At 40.1% G+C, this 17,230-nt stretch overlaps 1 protein-coding gene across 8 annotated transcripts in view; it reads right to left on the reverse strand.

Moving 5' to 3' along the window:
- Positions 1-7,705: 7,705 nt before the first annotated feature.
- ATP6V1H (ATPase H+ transporting V1 subunit H) overlaps positions 7,706-17,230 on the reverse strand; it is a 78,436-nt gene continuing 68,911 nt past the window's right edge. For 7 of the 8 annotated variants that reach the window (XM_008143347.3, XM_054708438.1, XM_054708443.1 and 4 more), the window contains one exon: positions 7,706-8,032. In XM_008143347.3, coding sequence (XP_008141569.1) covers positions 7,972-8,032 — 61 coding nt within the window. In that variant the 3' untranslated portion in view covers positions 7,706-7,971. The remainder of the gene's footprint in view (positions 8,033-17,230) is intronic. The other variant, XR_003618165.2, reaches the window with a different exon arrangement.

Here is a 17,230-nt window from a genome sequence, read left to right on the forward strand (position 1 = left end):
GTGGCCATGAGAGGACTGTGCCCTCTCATCAGTCCAAGGCTTGAACCTGTCCAAACACTGCAGCCGCGCCCCACACACCCCACTTCATCCGATATCAAAAGGGTGCCCCCAACTGTGAAGAGCTGTTTGGTCTGTGCCCGTTTTTATTCTACACTCACCATTGCCTTTTTGGAGATGCTTAACTTTCCACATATCATTTCAGCTACTAGCCTCCAAAGGGGAGTGTGGTTTTCTTACAAGAAACTATTGTGCCTTCTCACTTTCTTTAGTTGCCACTTGGTCTCTGGCACTGTGAGGTGGGAGGTTTTGGAAGCTGGAGCCCCATCTCAGGAAGCCACTGCTGATGCTGGACCCGGCCTCAAATATCAGAGTACAGGGCGGAGAAACGGCCCCCATGCATCAGCTGTTGGCAAACTCCATGCCCACTTTACTCACGGTTGCTGGCCAGAGCAGGGCAATCCCAGGCTCACCCAGACCCACCCAGACCGTGTGGGCTGGGCGCCCCCCAGCTGCTCTCCAAGTCCAGTTTTCACACCTCCCTTGAACTCTAAGCAAGATACACAGCCTGTTCTCAACCGATGCTCACGAAAGGCCTCCTTCCTACATCTTATTTTGGAAAATGAAGTAAATTTTGTTTAGGAAAAAAACTATGTATGTGCCTGGTATTTTGAGAGATAAACGTATTTTAGGTCCATGGGTATTAGGAAGTAAGTTCTCGCCTCTGGTTGGATTGTTTTCTGTTCGAGCTCAGCATGGTGCTTAGCATATGATAAATATTCATTCCTTGATAGTCATTTATATTTAGCAGCAACTTGGCAGGAAAAAAACAACATTAGCCAGAGTTTAGGAAACATTTCTTACTTTCAAAATTTCAATGCACCAATAAAAACTGCATAGTAACTGCATAATTTGAATATGTGGATTCACTCAGACATCTTCCTCTCCAAACGATTTTTATTAAAATGGCATTTAGTAAAAGGAGATCTTTATATGTAAATATGGCTCCAACATGTACATTCTATGAGAATGTTTTTTGAAGGGCTGTTTTTTATTTAAACCCCCTGCCCCACCTCTATGCCCCTGGGCATGCTGTCACAGTGGCACAAGACAAACGTCTGAGAATAGTATTCAAGGCAGTAAGGAGGAGGGATTATGTTAAGAGCCTAATCCAGTAAAACATCTTGATGTTTGTGGATTATATTCACCTAACTTGAAATGTATGTCTGAGTTTCTTCCCTCCCCTCACAAAAAAAACACACAGGAATAGATTTCCCTCAGTACAACTGCACCATGTGAAAGACCAAAAGTTCAGAGTAGGGTTGCCAAATGCCAAGCCTCAGCCTCAGGGATACCCAGCTGCTCTGCAGGAATCTGTATCCATGGCGTCCTTCTCTGGAGCTGCCTGTTTTCCGAACAAAGAAACTGGCTCTCTGGCGCTCTCGGTCCCCATTATGTCCTTGGGGCTCTTACTGCTCAGGGCACGTTGGCAGAAGGCCATGGCCAGCAGCATCGCCTCCAGGGCTGCCAGGCAGGGGAGGGCCGCAGTCATTTTCAGGATAAGCTTTAGGCATGGCTAGATCAACTTCCATTTTACAGTCATTCTTCTTACACTCCCAGCACTTCACTTTCTTAACCACTGGTTCCCAGACAACCCTTCCTGATAGAGAAACTCGTGACGGAGAGTCCCTTTCGGAAAGCCCTAGGGATCAGGCTGACTGCTCCTGGCCTCAGACTTGAAATCCTGTGGGCCTGTTCACCCAGGATAAGTACAGCGCATACTGAATAAATATAGGACAAAGTGATGATTATAGATAGGAATATGAAGTAATGATTTTGTCTGAATTACTGACAGCATGGCCTGCTTGAGAAGGACAGGTGAACGCATTAGCATTCACTTTAAGTAGTGGTTGTTCTGGTGACTTGTTCCTTAGACTGTAATAGTGTAAGTTACAATTCCAGGCCTTCCTTCCTATCTTCCAAGGGCTCTGTGTAGGTCACTCTTCCTGACATCCCGCAAGCTGGAGTCCTGCTTTAATCGATCACGGCACAGCAGACACGGGTGCTAGCCCAGTGTCCCCATCTGCCTCCTCACTTCTCCTTTTGTCCGGGGCAGGATGGTGGTTATAAAGCGAGCAAGGTCATCCCAGTTAACCCGCCATTGGCTGTGCACTGCTTTTGGCCATGAGAAGTGAGAGGATGTCTACTAGAAAAAGCAACACATGAAGGAGTCCTTTGTGATGCCTGGGGACGCAGGTCCATGGTGAGCAGATGCACAGCACAGAGTAGAGCTGAGGGCGCCCCCTGGGGACAGGTTCTCCCTCGACTTCTCACATGGAACTGAATCCTTGATTTTAAGCTAGTTTGAGTCAATTTTTCTATTGCTTGAGCCAAAAGCATCTTAAAGGACCCATACATGCAAGGTCTATGTAAGATTAAACCTCATTACCCAACAATAAATACCTTGCAGCCAACATTGTTCAAACAGCCCAAAAGTTCCAATCCTGTTCACCTTGGGCTTTCAGTTAGTGACCTGTACAATATGGAAGAGGCAACTATGAAAACTGAGGTTCTCATTGAATCTGGGGGTCCTTCATTCCATTTCCAGGTTCTAACCCTGGTCATGGTCTGGTCAACACTTTAATCAACCTTTGGATGAGGACCTAAAGTTTTAGTGTCAGGTGGTCAAACTGAGAAGAATTGCTACTAAACTAAATAACAGATTAAGGATTTGAAAAATATGAATGGAACTTACTTACATATTAAAAGAATAATATGCCATGACTAAGTGAGATTTATTTATTCCAGAACTACAAGGATATCTTAACCTTGGGAAATCCATAGATTAATTTGAGGGTGACCTTAGAAGATCACATCCATGGGTCAAATATGAACTTCAATGAATATCCCAATAGATGCCACACAAGGGCATTGGCAGGGGAAAGTTTGGAGTAAGCCAGGAACAGAAGTGTTTCTCCTTAACACAGTAATCATCTCAGACCAACAGCTGAATCTTGCATGAGATCATTACACTGGGGGTATCACCTTTAAGATTAAGACCCACAAAGTATACTCTATGAAGCAGCTCTGTCCTGGAAGTTCAGACCAGTACTATAAGTAATAAGGAGCTTATTATATAGAGACTCAAGCACCTTATCCTTTAACTCTGACAACTCCATGAAGCAGGTACTATCACTTCTATTTTACAGATAAACAAGCTGAAGCCTAAGAAAATTTCATAATATCTGACTGAGAGTATGAGTCAGAGCTTACATTTAACCTAGCTCTCTCCATTACTAACATGGAACAGAAAGGACCTGCACAGCTATTGGAAAGAAGGAAATAATGTCATTACTTGTATGATATGTGATTATATACCCAGAAAATATATGAGACTGAAAGATTGTTAATAACTACATGGTAAAGTGACTAGACATAGGACAATTAGTTATATATATATATATATATATATATATATATATATATATATATTTAGAAATAATGTCTCTATATACTAGCAATCATGGTTAGAAAGTATAATGAGAAAATCCTTTTCACAACAACTAAAGTAAAAGAACTGGTAGAAAAAAAAACTTAAACAAAATTTGTGGAAGCTACAATAACTTTAGACATGTTGACTAAATGGAGAGAGACTGTATTTTTCAGATCAAAAAAATTAGTACTGTAAGAGCCTTCTCACATTAATGTATAGATTAAAATAAATCACATCACAATCTTGATGGAAACTTAAAGAAATAATTCAAACCTCACCTAGAAAAATAAACTGGCAAAAAAAATAGCCTAAAAAAGTATTTTTTATTTTTGTGTGTGTGGGGAGAGTCAGACTCACGTACCAGTAGCAAATATTACAGTGGATTTTCAAGTATCCATAATCAAGCCAGCGTGAACTTGAATAGAGACATAAGAGAGCCCTTGGTGCCATTTGTGCTACTTTTCTGTATCAAAATAAAGACTAATATTGTATCAGAATCAATCAACACCTGAGTCTATTGCACTGCAGAGACTAATTCATGCGTCTGAATGAATCACAACTCCACGGTCCCTGAGAGCAGTTACCATAGGAATTGGTCACTTGGGACAGCATGATGGGCATGTGAAGTACCCACTTAGGGGCCAGGGCTCCTCCATTGCGTGGGAATGGGGCGGGCACCTGGGTAGAGGGAGCTGGAAGCATTGCCACGGTGTATCCGATGAGGGAAAGGATAAAGCTCTGTATTCAGGAGTTAAATCAAAATCTCCACCTTCTCTTAAACCTGAGGAGACTGGGGGCCAGCCAGTCCTCTCCACAACCACTGCAAAGCCTCGGAAGCACTTAGGTCTCGGTAACGATTTAAAAACCTCAAATCAATGACTCAGATGGGGATGCACAGACGGACGTGTAAACAGAAAGATGGATTGACCAGGGAATATAGCTCCCTTGGTGGCAAGGAAGGGTTTTGAACTCTTTCTACTGTGTCCCTGCAAAATTCATTCTCTTTCCAAACCATCCTGAACCTTGCATTTGCAAGCGACAAAAATCTGGTTTTCCCCAGCCAAGTTTACTCCATGTTTCACCAGTCAAACCGGAGCACAGCATCTTCTCATCGACCTAAGGTGCATTAATCCACACAAAAGACACTGTGTGCACATCTTCCGGAGTGGGTCCGGCTCCTTCAAAGGGTTGCGCAGGTTGACCAGAAGGGAGACAGCCTCCGCACAAGCCGGCCAGCACTTGGGAAGGGCCGGTCTTGGCCACTGTGAATAGTGCTGCAATGTTCACAGGGGTGCATATATCTTTGCGAATACATGTTTTTGAGTTACTCGGGTAGATAACCAGGAGAGGGATTGCTGGGTCATATGGCAACTCTATTCTTAATTTTATTTTTTCTTTTCTAGTGGAGTAGTATTCCATCGTGTAAATGTACTATGGCTGTTCTATTCATTCATCTATTGATGGACACTTGGGCTGCTTCCAAATCTTGGCTATTGTAAATAATGCTGTAATGAACATAGAGGTGTACATATTCTTTCAAATTAGTGTTTTACGTTTCTTTGAATAAATTCCAAGAAGTGGAATTGCTGGGTCATAGGGCAGTTCCATTTTTAAGTTTTTGAGGTAACTCCGTACTGTTTTCCACAGTGACTTCAATCTGCAGTCCCACCAGCAGTGTACTAGGTAGGGTTCCTTTTTCTGCACATCCTCGCCAACACTTGTTGTCTGTTGATTTATTAATAGACATTCTGATAGGTGTGAGATGATATGTCATTGTGGTTTTAATTTGCATTTCTCTGATGATTAGTGACGCTTAGCATCTTTAAATATGTCCATCGGTATGTCCTCTTTGGAGAAGTGTCTTTCAGGTCCTTGGCCCCTTTATTAATTGGATTGTTTGGGGGTTTTGGTGTTGTTTCGTAAGTTTTTCTAAATTTTGGATATTAACCCCTTAATAGTTGTATCAGCGAATATGTTCTCCCATTCAGTGGGCTATCTCTTCATTTTGGTTTCCTTTGTTATGCAAAACCATTTTATTTTGATGTAGTCCCATTTTTTTTCTTTTGTTTCCCTTGCCTGAAGAGATACATCAGAAAAAATATTGCTACCAGAAATGTCCAAGATTTGTCTATGTTTTCCTCTATGATTTTTATTTTCTAGTCTAACACTTAAGTTTTTGATCCATTTGAGTTTATTCTTTTATTGGGTGTAAGAAGGTAGGTCTAGTGTCATTTTTTTTTTTTTTTTTGCATGTATCTGTCCAGTTTTCCCAACACCATCTGTTGAATAGACTGTCTTTACCCCACTGTATGTTTTTGCCTCCTTTGTCAAATATTGATTACAAAGGCATGGGTTTATTTCTGGGCTCTCCATTCTATTCCATTGATCTATATGTCTGTTTTTATGCCAGTACCACGCTGTTTTGATTACTATGGTCTTGTCATATAGTTTGATATTAGGTAGCATGATTCCTCCAACTTTGTTCTTTCTCAAGATTGCTGTACTACTCGGGGTCTTTTGTGGTTCCATATAAATTTTTGGAATATTTGTTCTAGTTCTATGAAATATGCCATTGGTTTCTCAATAGGAATTACATTGAATCTATAGATTGCTTTGGGTAGTATGGACATTTTAATTATGTTAATTCATCATATCCATGAACAGTATATGCTTCGTTATTTGTATCTTATTCAATTTCTTTATGTCTTATAATTTTTTTCCTAGGTATTTTATTCTTTTGAAGCAATTGTGAATGGGATTGGGTTTGTTTGTTTGTTTTTTTGCCTGATAGTTCATTATTGGTATATAAAAATGCAACTGATTTCTAGATATTTATTTTGTATCCTGTTACTTTACTGAATTCATTTATCAGTTCTAGTAATATTTTTATGTAATCTTTAGAGTTTTCTATATACAATATCATATCTGCAAAAATGATAGTTTTACTTCTTCCTTTCCAATTTGGATGCCTTTTATTTCTCCTTCTTGTCTGATTGTTGTGACTAGACTTCCAGTACTATGTTGAATAAGAGTGGTGAAGGCAGACGAGCTTGATTTGTCCCTGATCTTAAGAGGAACACTTGTAGTTTTTGTCCATTGAGGATGTTGGCTGTGGATTTGTCATATATGACCTTTATTATGGGAGGTACATTCTCTCTATTCCAACTTTGCTGAGAGTTATCATAAATAGGTACTAGATTTTATCAAATGCTTTTTCTGCATCTATTAACATGATCATGTGATTTTTTATCTTACATTTTGTTTATATGGTGTGTCACATTTATTGAATTGCAGATATTTTAACAACCTTGCATCCCAGAAAAAATCCCACTTGATGATGGTGTATAATCTTTTTAATGTATTGCTGGATTCAGTTTGCTGATATTTTGTTGAGGATTTGCATCTGTGTTCAACAGGGATCGTGGCCTACAATTTTCTCTTTATCTGGTTTTGGAATTAGGATCACGCTGGCCTAGAAAATGAGCTTGGAAGTCTTCCCTCCTCTTGAGTTTTTGGGAATAGTTCAAGGATAGGCATTATTTCTTTTCTGCATGTTTGGTGAAAATTCACCTGTAAAGCCATCCATTCCAGGGCTTTTATTTGTCTCCCCATTCTGGTTGCCTCTTTGTGTTTGTTTCTAGGTATCAGGAAGATCTGCTATGACTCCGCCTTGGTAGGAGGAGCCTTATGTAGTAGGTGACCTGTGGACCCAGTGGTGCAGTCTCCTTGATCACCGAGCTGGGTACTCTAAGGATGCCCCTTGTGCATGTTTTGTGGGCCCTCCTGTTGTAATTGAGTCTTGATTGCTATTGGCCCTTTTGTGCACGGGATCAACCCTCAGGCTGGCTGCCAGTGAGGCTCAACACCCAACAGGCGTGCAAGCTATTATGCCAGTGCTGATCACAGGAAGCTGAATTTCCCTCAACAGGTTTTGGTACCTGCCAACATCTCCCTGTGGATAAGTTGCCAACATCTCCCTGTGGATAAGTTGCCAACATCTCCCTGTGGATAAGCTGCCTGCGAAGCTTTCTGAATCCTGCTCTCTTTCTGTCTGGAACTGGCCACTGGTTGTATTGGTTCTGGGCTCTTCACAAGGATTCTGGTGCAGGCCAATGTCAGATGCTGTCTGTGACTGGCTCTGGGCAACCTGTTTGGAGCTATCAGTGATCCACAGCTTATTAAAGTCTAAGTAAGAAAGAGTAAAGAGAAAACCTATTTGGAGTGAGAATCCTTTAATAACTATATTCATTTCCAGAGAATAATAAATATAGAAATACAAGCAATATATGTAACAGTAATCTTTTCCTTAGGTACAGAAAGCATTTACTTTTATACAGATTGATGGGCAAACACTTTTACTAGAAATCAGCAGTGGAAACAGCTACACAACAGAAGAAAATTACACATAAAATGAAAAATTATTTAACTACTGAAATTCGCACTCCAGGTGTTCCGCATCACAGGTGACATGGGAGGCTGGTTCAGCTTCGGGCAGCAGTAGTCTGAGGTTGCTCCGATTGGAGCTGTTTACCAAGATATTCCCTAAAAATAAAATAACAAGGTAAATTCGCATTTAAACGACAAAGAACCTCTTTCCAAATCGAAGTAAAATATATACTGTCATATGCTTTAATATCTAAAAATTAATAAACTAGTCCTAGAAAACAAAACTGTTCCCAATTTCAAAAGTGCCTATACTGTGTGAATTTCAAACGCTCTATTTAAAATACACAAGTCATTACACCCACGAACAAGTCATTCTGCATTCGATCACAAAGCAATGTAGTTAGTTGGGGGGGACGTCTACTTTCCTGTTTGGGGGAAGCCTTGTTTACTGGTGCTGCCTCTTCTGCAATCTAAGAAGTTGAAACATCAGCGTAAGTATGATTCCATGCCCGTGGACGGATACATGAAAACACACTCCCTGATGTCAGAGAATACGGGTATCTATGTCTGCGGGTGACACGAGGGCACATGAAAACAAACCCCCGAAAATAACAAGAGTCACCACACCTGGTAGAGCGGCTTGTTATGGAGCACGCACTCTGCCCTGGCACAGCCGCAAACCTGCCGAGGTGGCTGCACGGAACCCACAGAACAATCACAGAGCAGAGACATACTATTCTCATTGCACAGACAGGGCACGATGCTCTCCTCCAGAAAATAAACGGCACATACACCCACAACGTGCACATGCTTCGCTCTCCATTACATACAGATATCCGTTAATTCCAGGACAGAAAACAATCTTTACCCTATTTTCTGCGAGTGACTTGCCCAAACTCTGGTTTTTGAACTATCTGATAAGGACGAGATTATCGACATGTTTCCCCCTCTAATCAGAACAGAGCATGCGTTTTAGCACAGAGATAGGGGTTTGCATTCCAGCGCCACCACTTCATTGGTGCCAGCAGTTGTGGGATGAAGACTCTTCATGTTAACACGAAGGCTAACGGAGGCACTGGGTGTGAAGGCAGCTGGCCCAGGGACGAGCAGTGGGCACCCGGGGCCCATGTCACCCCCTCCTCTCCTAACTGGTCTTCCAACCTCTCCTGGTCTGAGGACCTCCAGGAAACAACCTTTGGGTGCCACCGGCATCTACTAGTAAATGTGATCCTGCCTTTGTCCACAGAGCTCCGGAGGAAGGGGAGAGGGATGATCTAAGTTGTTTTACTGCCCTCCCTTCCCCTCAGATATCACAGCCTTAGCCGAAAGTTATCAAAGAGGTGAAGCAAGATTAGAATAGAAAATGAACTAGAGTGGGTGAGGCGTCAGGGAACCATCCCCCCAAAATGTACAAAAGTGAACTATGATTTAAAATACTGTGCGACTAACTGGAACTTCATGTGACATGGAAATGGATAATGATCTTTTAAAAAGCCTTACAGGAAAGTTCTTATCACTGACTTAATTTGGGTATCATGTTAAAGCATGTAATATATTCTTATGTTAGCTAGGAGCTACCCTGACATAATTTAGACAATTGGGATCTTATTTTCAACCAGAGCATGTAGATAGTTCTAATTTATGCAAAGGCCTAAAGGAAAGCCATCCTATAAATTTCACTGGACAGGAAAAAGCAGGAGTCTATGGTTACTATCGATGCTGCCACTGTGGGGAAGCCTGCAACTAGGGAATGCCTGTGACTGCAGAGATCTGTTTTGTTCAGGGGGAAGGAGAAGTAGAATATAATTTTTATTATAAAACTTACGGATCTTATACATTTTTCTACATATACCTAAGGAATTGAGCTGAAATTAGAAATGCTTCATTTCAAGAGGACCTTCATATATGCCAATTGTGAATGTTGGACTACTTAGTGCAAAGGGCAGCAGAACATGCCACCCCACTTGGTGTATTGATCATTTTAAGCCAAAGGCACCTGAAAAACAGCAAATGCAGGCGCAGGCTTTCTCTGAACTCCCCTCATCTGCCAAGAGACAGGTGCTCCACAAAGGACTCAATTGTCCTAACCCTGCCTCCGGAGTTTCTTCAACCAGAGAGGACTGGCTCATCACAAGAAGAGACTAGAAGTCCACACCACACCCATACAAACTTCGTCACACACTGCCTCCCACCGATCACCCATGTTTCCTAAAAATTATTCTGTCCCCTTCTTTTTCCTATTAAGATGTAATTTAAGCCTAAATTCTAAATCTATCTTTTTGAGTTACTCATTTAGTTCCTGGGTATTTCCCGTGTGTATAAGAGGTAAACATGTTAATAAACTATTTTTCTCTTGTTTATCTGTCTTTTATTACAGGTGCCTCAGCTCAGAACTCAGAGGTGTAGAGGAAAAATAACTTTTCTCCCATGTCAGGCTGATCTTAGGAAACATTTGAAAGGTGTACTCAAAGGCACCATGCCACCCAAGGGTCACACCTGCTCCATCTCTTTCAGAGACATGAAGGGCGGTTCATTTCCCATACCAGATTTAACTAATACTTCATGGACACTTGGAGGTAAGGAAGATGACCGACTTCTTCACAAAGGAGACATAGGGGCAAAGTAGAAGGATATTAAAACAGAGTGAAGGGGAGTTGCTCTTGCCGAGAAGAGAAAAACATGCCCAGCCATGGCTTCTTCCCACCCGCCTCCTGCTCCTTTGTCTTCCTGGCCAAGGTAATTATTATGGGTATATGCTCTACTATACACTCATTTCCTTGCTACATACAAGGCAGCCATGAGGCATTCACTTCTTCGTGACCTGGTGCCTGGTGTGTAGAAACCAGGGCCTCCTTTCCTGTCTGCTCGGGATTATGCAATTTAGGGTTAAGGCAAAGGACACATATAGCTGTAAATTGTTCAACTGAGAACTGGCACATCACGGGCCCCAGATGGAACTCTGTGAGCCTAAGGTGAGGTATTGCGGGTCACAAAATGCCAGAAGTCTAACAGAAGAGCCCAGACAGGACTCCTGGGAAAAAGAATCACATCTCCTCCTCAGGCTTTCTTGAAATTAGTGTGTTTGCTATGCATGTGGTGTGCCGCGCCAGCACGGCCAAGGGTAAACCTGAGTGGCGGTGGTGAAAGGCTTAGAAAAGACAGACAAGAGAATGAAAGCTGGGCCTCGGTGGGACGCTGCTCCCTGAGAGACAGCGCCATGGACTACAAGCCGTGTCTTTATTTTACAGCCGATGCCACGAGGCAAAGTAAGGGCGTGGTCAAGATGTTTACAACATTCTCGTGGGTTTCGATCCTACTCAATTACATGCACCTGATCAAGCTTTGTTTACTTGCAGCCTCTATCACTCAGGCACGTGGGGCCACGTGTTCGGACCACAGGTTCAAGCTCACAACTACAGCTGTTGGCTATAACTGTGCTGGGAGGGCTCTGCCCTCCAAGCTGGGACTTGCACGTGGTCACGAGAGGACTGTGCCCTCTCATTAGTCCGAGGCTTGAACCTGTCCAAACACTGTAGCCGCGCCCCACAATGTGGGTTGTTAAAATATCAGAGAGAGATCAAGTGCAAAAGGTATTTATTACAGAAGGAGACCTAGCCTATACAAAGCTTTGGGGAAAATCTACTTCTTTGAACTTGGCTGGTAAAATGTTGTCAGTCTGCACTTTTGATGTCAAATGGCAACATGTATTCAATGAAAACATTCCCAAGATTCAAGGCTGCCTCTGAATTCCCTGTGGGAAGTCCTGACACCAAGTGCCGGGGGCTGGGAACACAGAACGGTTGCTGCATTCCACACTTTACAGGCCATCATGACAACATGATACCGGTATATCCTTGTTTTACCCTCCATCTGGACGGCATCCCTGTGAGGTGGGTGTTACTGCCATTTACAGGGAGAGAATGGAGCCTGGGAAAACTTCAATAACTTGCTCAGGTGCAAAGTGAGCAAATGGCCTGGCTCAGGTCTTATTCTCTTGTGCTGTGAGGCTGCCTAGCCTCCAATAAGAGCCTCGAAGAAGCAGAAAACAGACACTTCCTATTTTGATAGAGTAGAAAATAATAAGCAGATATGAATAATTTCTTCAGGTTAAAGTTACATTACTGTCAGGCAAAAGGAAAAACTATTATAAATTTTATTTCAAAGGATTATAATGCATCTATAACAAAGAACTCCAGAAGAGCTATTTTAAATGAATCAATCTATTTACTCAGTATTCCTCTTTATACATGAAGATCAATACAACAATAAAAATTCAACTTATTCACTCATAAAGTGCCCAATTTACTCCAGCAATTTACAGAAGCTTGACATTAAATCTTGGCTTCTATTACCTACAAAGCAAACTTGAGAAGTATAATATTTTCCCTTCTTTGACTTCATTCATAACTTAAATCACTTGGGATTCCACTATCTCTGAAACTAAAAAAAAAAAAAAAAGAAGAAGCAGTCTGAAAAATCCAACTACAAAACAACTTACAAAGGAGATTATGTTGTATGCTAAAAAGAGTTTACATGTGACTAAGAAATACCTATTTTATTCTCTTGCCAATGGCCATAAAATTCTATACTTCCACTTCTATTAAAATACTGACAAACTGCTTTCCAGTTCCTACCAGGCACCTCTGAAAAAGCTCAGATTTGACAGAGGTGGTCTGAAGATGACATTAGCTGCCTAGGTTCTATTCTGTTAGAAGCAAGGACCCCAGGAAGCATTTACACCTGGCCTATATTAACACCTACAACAATAGAAAGGCCTTCAACACATTATAATTAATCGCCAAACTTCACTATATTTATGGTTGTTTATAAGGTCCAAAATGATTATTCTTTCTTTAAAACTGTGGTTAAATACACTGTTACCCATTCAACATACAAATTTCACCTATATAATTGAAACACATGGTAACTTCAGCTATATAATTTAGCGCCAGAAACCACATGGTAACTTCACCTACATAATTTAGTGGCAAGAAAAAAAGTGAATTTTCTCCTGACCAACATATTAATCTATGAAAACTACGGTTCCCCTTTTTTCCTTTATGCCTTGGCTGCCAAGAAGCTTAGTAGAAAATCTGTTACTATCAGTTTTGAATTATTTTCTCTAGTCTTTCAGTGTGTGTAAATTTTCATAACTAAAATTATAATGAACCTAGAATTCTATATCCCATGTCTTTCTGAGTTTATCATAATTACTAAAAGTACAACTGAGTCATAATTATCGTTCTCTTAACCTTCACTTATCTTGTTTTGGAAAACAAGTGGGTGTAATATTAATCATTAATGAAATATTCCTCTGAATATATAAAAACAATTCATCTTAGAAAACATGGACTTTACTGTTGTTTACAATACAGATTTCTATTTGGTAAAGAGCAAAAATAAAACAAGTATTTTATACAGTCCTATTTTCTTTAATGTGAACTCACTGTAGTTATAGATTGAGTTATCCTTCCAACTGATATCATGATTTTGAATATTATATACAAAGAAATCAAATTTTGTTTTATGAACTGATTTTCCTATGTAATGACTGAACCATGTAAAAATCACAGTGCTCTCTCATCTGCATCTAATTTACAGAAACATTTAAATTCCAAAAGTAAGTACACGTAGTCAAATCGTCTCCTCAATACTTTAAAATCTCAGCCTGGGAAAGCAGTGATCAATGGCACAACATGCACTATTTCTTAGTGCCTGCTATTGACTAAGCGTTGCAGCACTAACTGCTCGATACACATGTTCTCAATTGCTTCACAAGAATATGCATAAAAGGCGCAGAGGAGCCCATTTTATAGATAAGGAACTGGAGTTTATTAATGATAAATGACATGTTGCAACGTTAGGACACCTCGTTAGTGGCAGGGAGGATATTTGTACTCAAATCTGTCTAATTCTAGAAATCAAGAGTTTTAATAACTATATATAATACTCCCTCATTGTACATTCTACCTCTCACTGGCTGAAGATATATTGTTGTCCAGATATAAGAGAAAAGAGCTTAACAACATCATAATGTGAGTCCTTAATTTATTTTCTCAAAAATATTTTCATAATCACTAGCCACTTCATTTCTTTTTTAAAAAACAAACGGACACCTTCATTAATAGCCTATGATTTAAATAAACAAACCTCTTCAACTTTCTGCACCCCAGGGTTTTTTCTCCTTGCAACATCATTCTCTCCAATATCACTCACTCTAAAGCATGCTGACAGAGCTTTCATAGGAGCTCAAGTGTACATTTAAATGGCACCTCCTTTCTGTCACTGTGGAGAGATCCTGTAAGAGCTGAAGACCTGGACATCCCCACAGGGAGACCCTTTCCCATGGCGGTACCTTTTGTAAAAATTACTGTCTCCGAAGAGCCACTTAGTTAGCAACCCCCTCCCCCTACCATGAAAAGCAAAGCAAGGCATTCATTATCCTATCTATGCCTTAGGGCTGAAAACGCACAGAGAATAAATATCCTGAAACCCTAAGTGTATTCATTTGGAAAATCTGTCTTTAACAGCTGCAGGATTGCCACTTCATTTTCCAACAGTAGCTAAATTCAAAGATGAACAGATTAGCAGTGCCCCTCAAGAGTGATGATGGAAACAAAAAAAAAACAAAAACAAAGAAGTCAGTGATTCTAAAAATATAGTCTATTTATATGAGTTTTAGTCCTAAAGCAGAGGGGGAAAGAAAATGTACATTTTAAAAGCAATTGCATCAGAGTCTACTGAGACGTCTATAAAAGCAATTTAGGCAAAATTTGCAATAACAAAGTTATTTCTCCTATAGGAATTCCAATAATCAAATCTTCTTAAACTAGCTACAAAATCTAAATATCAAATAGCCAAATCTAGAGTTTCTTTATCTCTTGCTATGTTCAAAAATAGTCCCAGACCTGTCACTACCAGCTTAATCATTAGATCAGCAGTGTCTTACACACGTTATCATTTTTCTAACATACGGTTATGATATGTGAAGTGCTGAGCCACTCAAAGCATCAGGGTAGGCTGCAAATGCCCCTTTCCTTTTATTTGTCTTTTATATTTGAAGATTTTATATTTTAGAACAGTTTTAGGTTCACAAAATTGAGAGGAGGGTACAGAGGTTTCATATATATATATGCAGCCCCCACACATGCATAGCTTCCTCTATTTATCAACATGCCCCACTACAGTGGTACATTTGTTATCAAAGATGAACCTACATTGACACATCATAATCATCCAACCCATTGGTCACATTAGGGTTCACTCTTGGTGTTGTTCAGTCTATGGAATTGGACAAATGTAAAATGACATCCATCCATCATTATAATATTATACAGAGTATTTTCACCGGCCTAAAAATCCTCTGTTCTCCACCTGTTCATCCCTCCCCCAACAACCCTTCCCAACTGAGTTTTTTTGTTTGTTTGTTTGTTTGTTTTATTGTCTCCATAGTTTTGCCTTTTCCAGATGTCAGACAGTTGGAATCATACAGTAGGTAGCCTTTCGAGATTGGCTTCTTTTACTTAGTAGTATACATTTATGGTTCCTCCATGCCTTTTCATGTCTTGATAGTTCATTTCTTTGTAGCAAGGAATAATATTCTGTTGTCTTGATGTACCACAGTTTGTTTATCCATTCAATTACTGAAGGGTATCTTGGCAGTTTCCAAGTTTGGCAATATGAATAAAGCTGGTATAAATAGCTTTGTGCAGGTTTTGTGTGGATGTAGGTTTTCAACTCCTGTGGGTATATACCAAGGCACACAAATGCTGTGTCATATGGTAAGGGTATGCTTAGTTTTGTAAGAAACCACCAAACAGTCTTCACAGAACAGACATTTTTAAACTTCACAATTATTTCTTTCATGAATCAAACCTTTGGTGTATCTATCTAAGAAGATATACCATACAGATATACCAAGGTCATCCAGGTTTTTTCCTATATTATCAACTAGGAGTTTTATAGTTTTTGCATTTTACATTTAGGTCTATGGTCCATTTGGAGTTATTTTTTGTGAATAATGTGAAGTCTGTGTCGGATTCATTTTTTTGCATGTGGATGTCCAGTTGTTCTAGCACCATTTATTGAGGAAACTATCTTTGCTCCATTGTATTGCCTTTGCAATAAAATTGCCTTTGTCAAAGATCAGTTGACTTTGTTTATGGGGTTCTATGTCTGGGCTTTCTATTCTGTTCCACTAATCTATTTGTCTATTCTTTCACCAGTACCACACTATCTTGATTACTGTAGCTTTGTAGTTCGTCTTCAAGTAAGGTAATGTCAGCCCTCCAACTTTGTTCTTCTCTTTTAATGTTGAGTTGACTACTGTATGACTTTTACCTCTACATATAAAGCTTAGGATCAATTTGTCATATCCACAATCTGCTGAAACTCACACAACAAGATATAGACAATCTGAACAGGCAGATATTTTCTTTCAAGGAACCAGTCCATTTCATCTATGATATCATATTCATAGGCATATTTAGTCATAGGATTTCTTTTCTATCCTTTCTATTTCCATGGGATTGGTAGTAATGTCCCCTCTTTCATGTCTGATGTTAGGAATTTGTGTCTTCTTTTTTCCCTTAGTTAGCCTGGCTTGAGGCTTATATTATTGACTTTTTCAAAAAACCAACTTTTGGTTTCATTGATGTTGATTTCCCATTTTCACTTTCTTTGATTTCTTATTTCTTTTCTTTTGCTTGCTTGAATGTCATTTGCTCTTCTTTTTCTCATTTCTGACACTGAAAATTTAGATTATTGATTTTCAGGCTTTCTTCTTTACTTATATATGCATTCAATGCTATAAATTTCCCTCTAAGCACTGCTTTCACCCTATCCCACAAAAATGAAAAGTTGTGCTTTCATTTTCATTTAATTCAAAATATTTTTTCTTGAAATTTCTTCTTTGACCCATGTACTACTTAAAAGTGTGTTCTTTAATCCCCACATGTGCCGGGGTTCTTGTTCCAGCATTACAAAGGGTTCAGCAATCTGGAGAAAGGCTGTGCATAGATTAAATAAGAATCCAAAGACAAAAGATAATTTTGAAAGGCACTGGGGGTCAGAGGAGCTTCAGCTAAAGGACCTAAAGTTCTTTCCTTGTCTCAGGACCCTTGCTATTTATTTAAAAAATATATTTTTTATTGATTTTTTTACAGAGAGGAAGAGAGAGTGATAGAGAGTTAGAAACATCAATGAGAGAGAAACATCGATCAGCTGCCTCCTGCACACCCCCTACTGGGGATGTGCCCGCAACCAAGGTACATGCCCTTGACCGGAATCGAACCTGGGACCCTTGAGTCCGCAGGCCGACGCTCTATCCACTGAGCCAAACCGGTTTCGGCAACC

The sequence above is a fragment of the Eptesicus fuscus genome, chromosome 19, assembly GCF_027574615.1.
Source record: "Eptesicus fuscus isolate TK198812 chromosome 19, DD_ASM_mEF_20220401, whole genome shotgun sequence".
Lineage (NCBI taxonomy): Eukaryota > Metazoa > Chordata > Mammalia > Chiroptera > Vespertilionidae > Eptesicus > Eptesicus fuscus.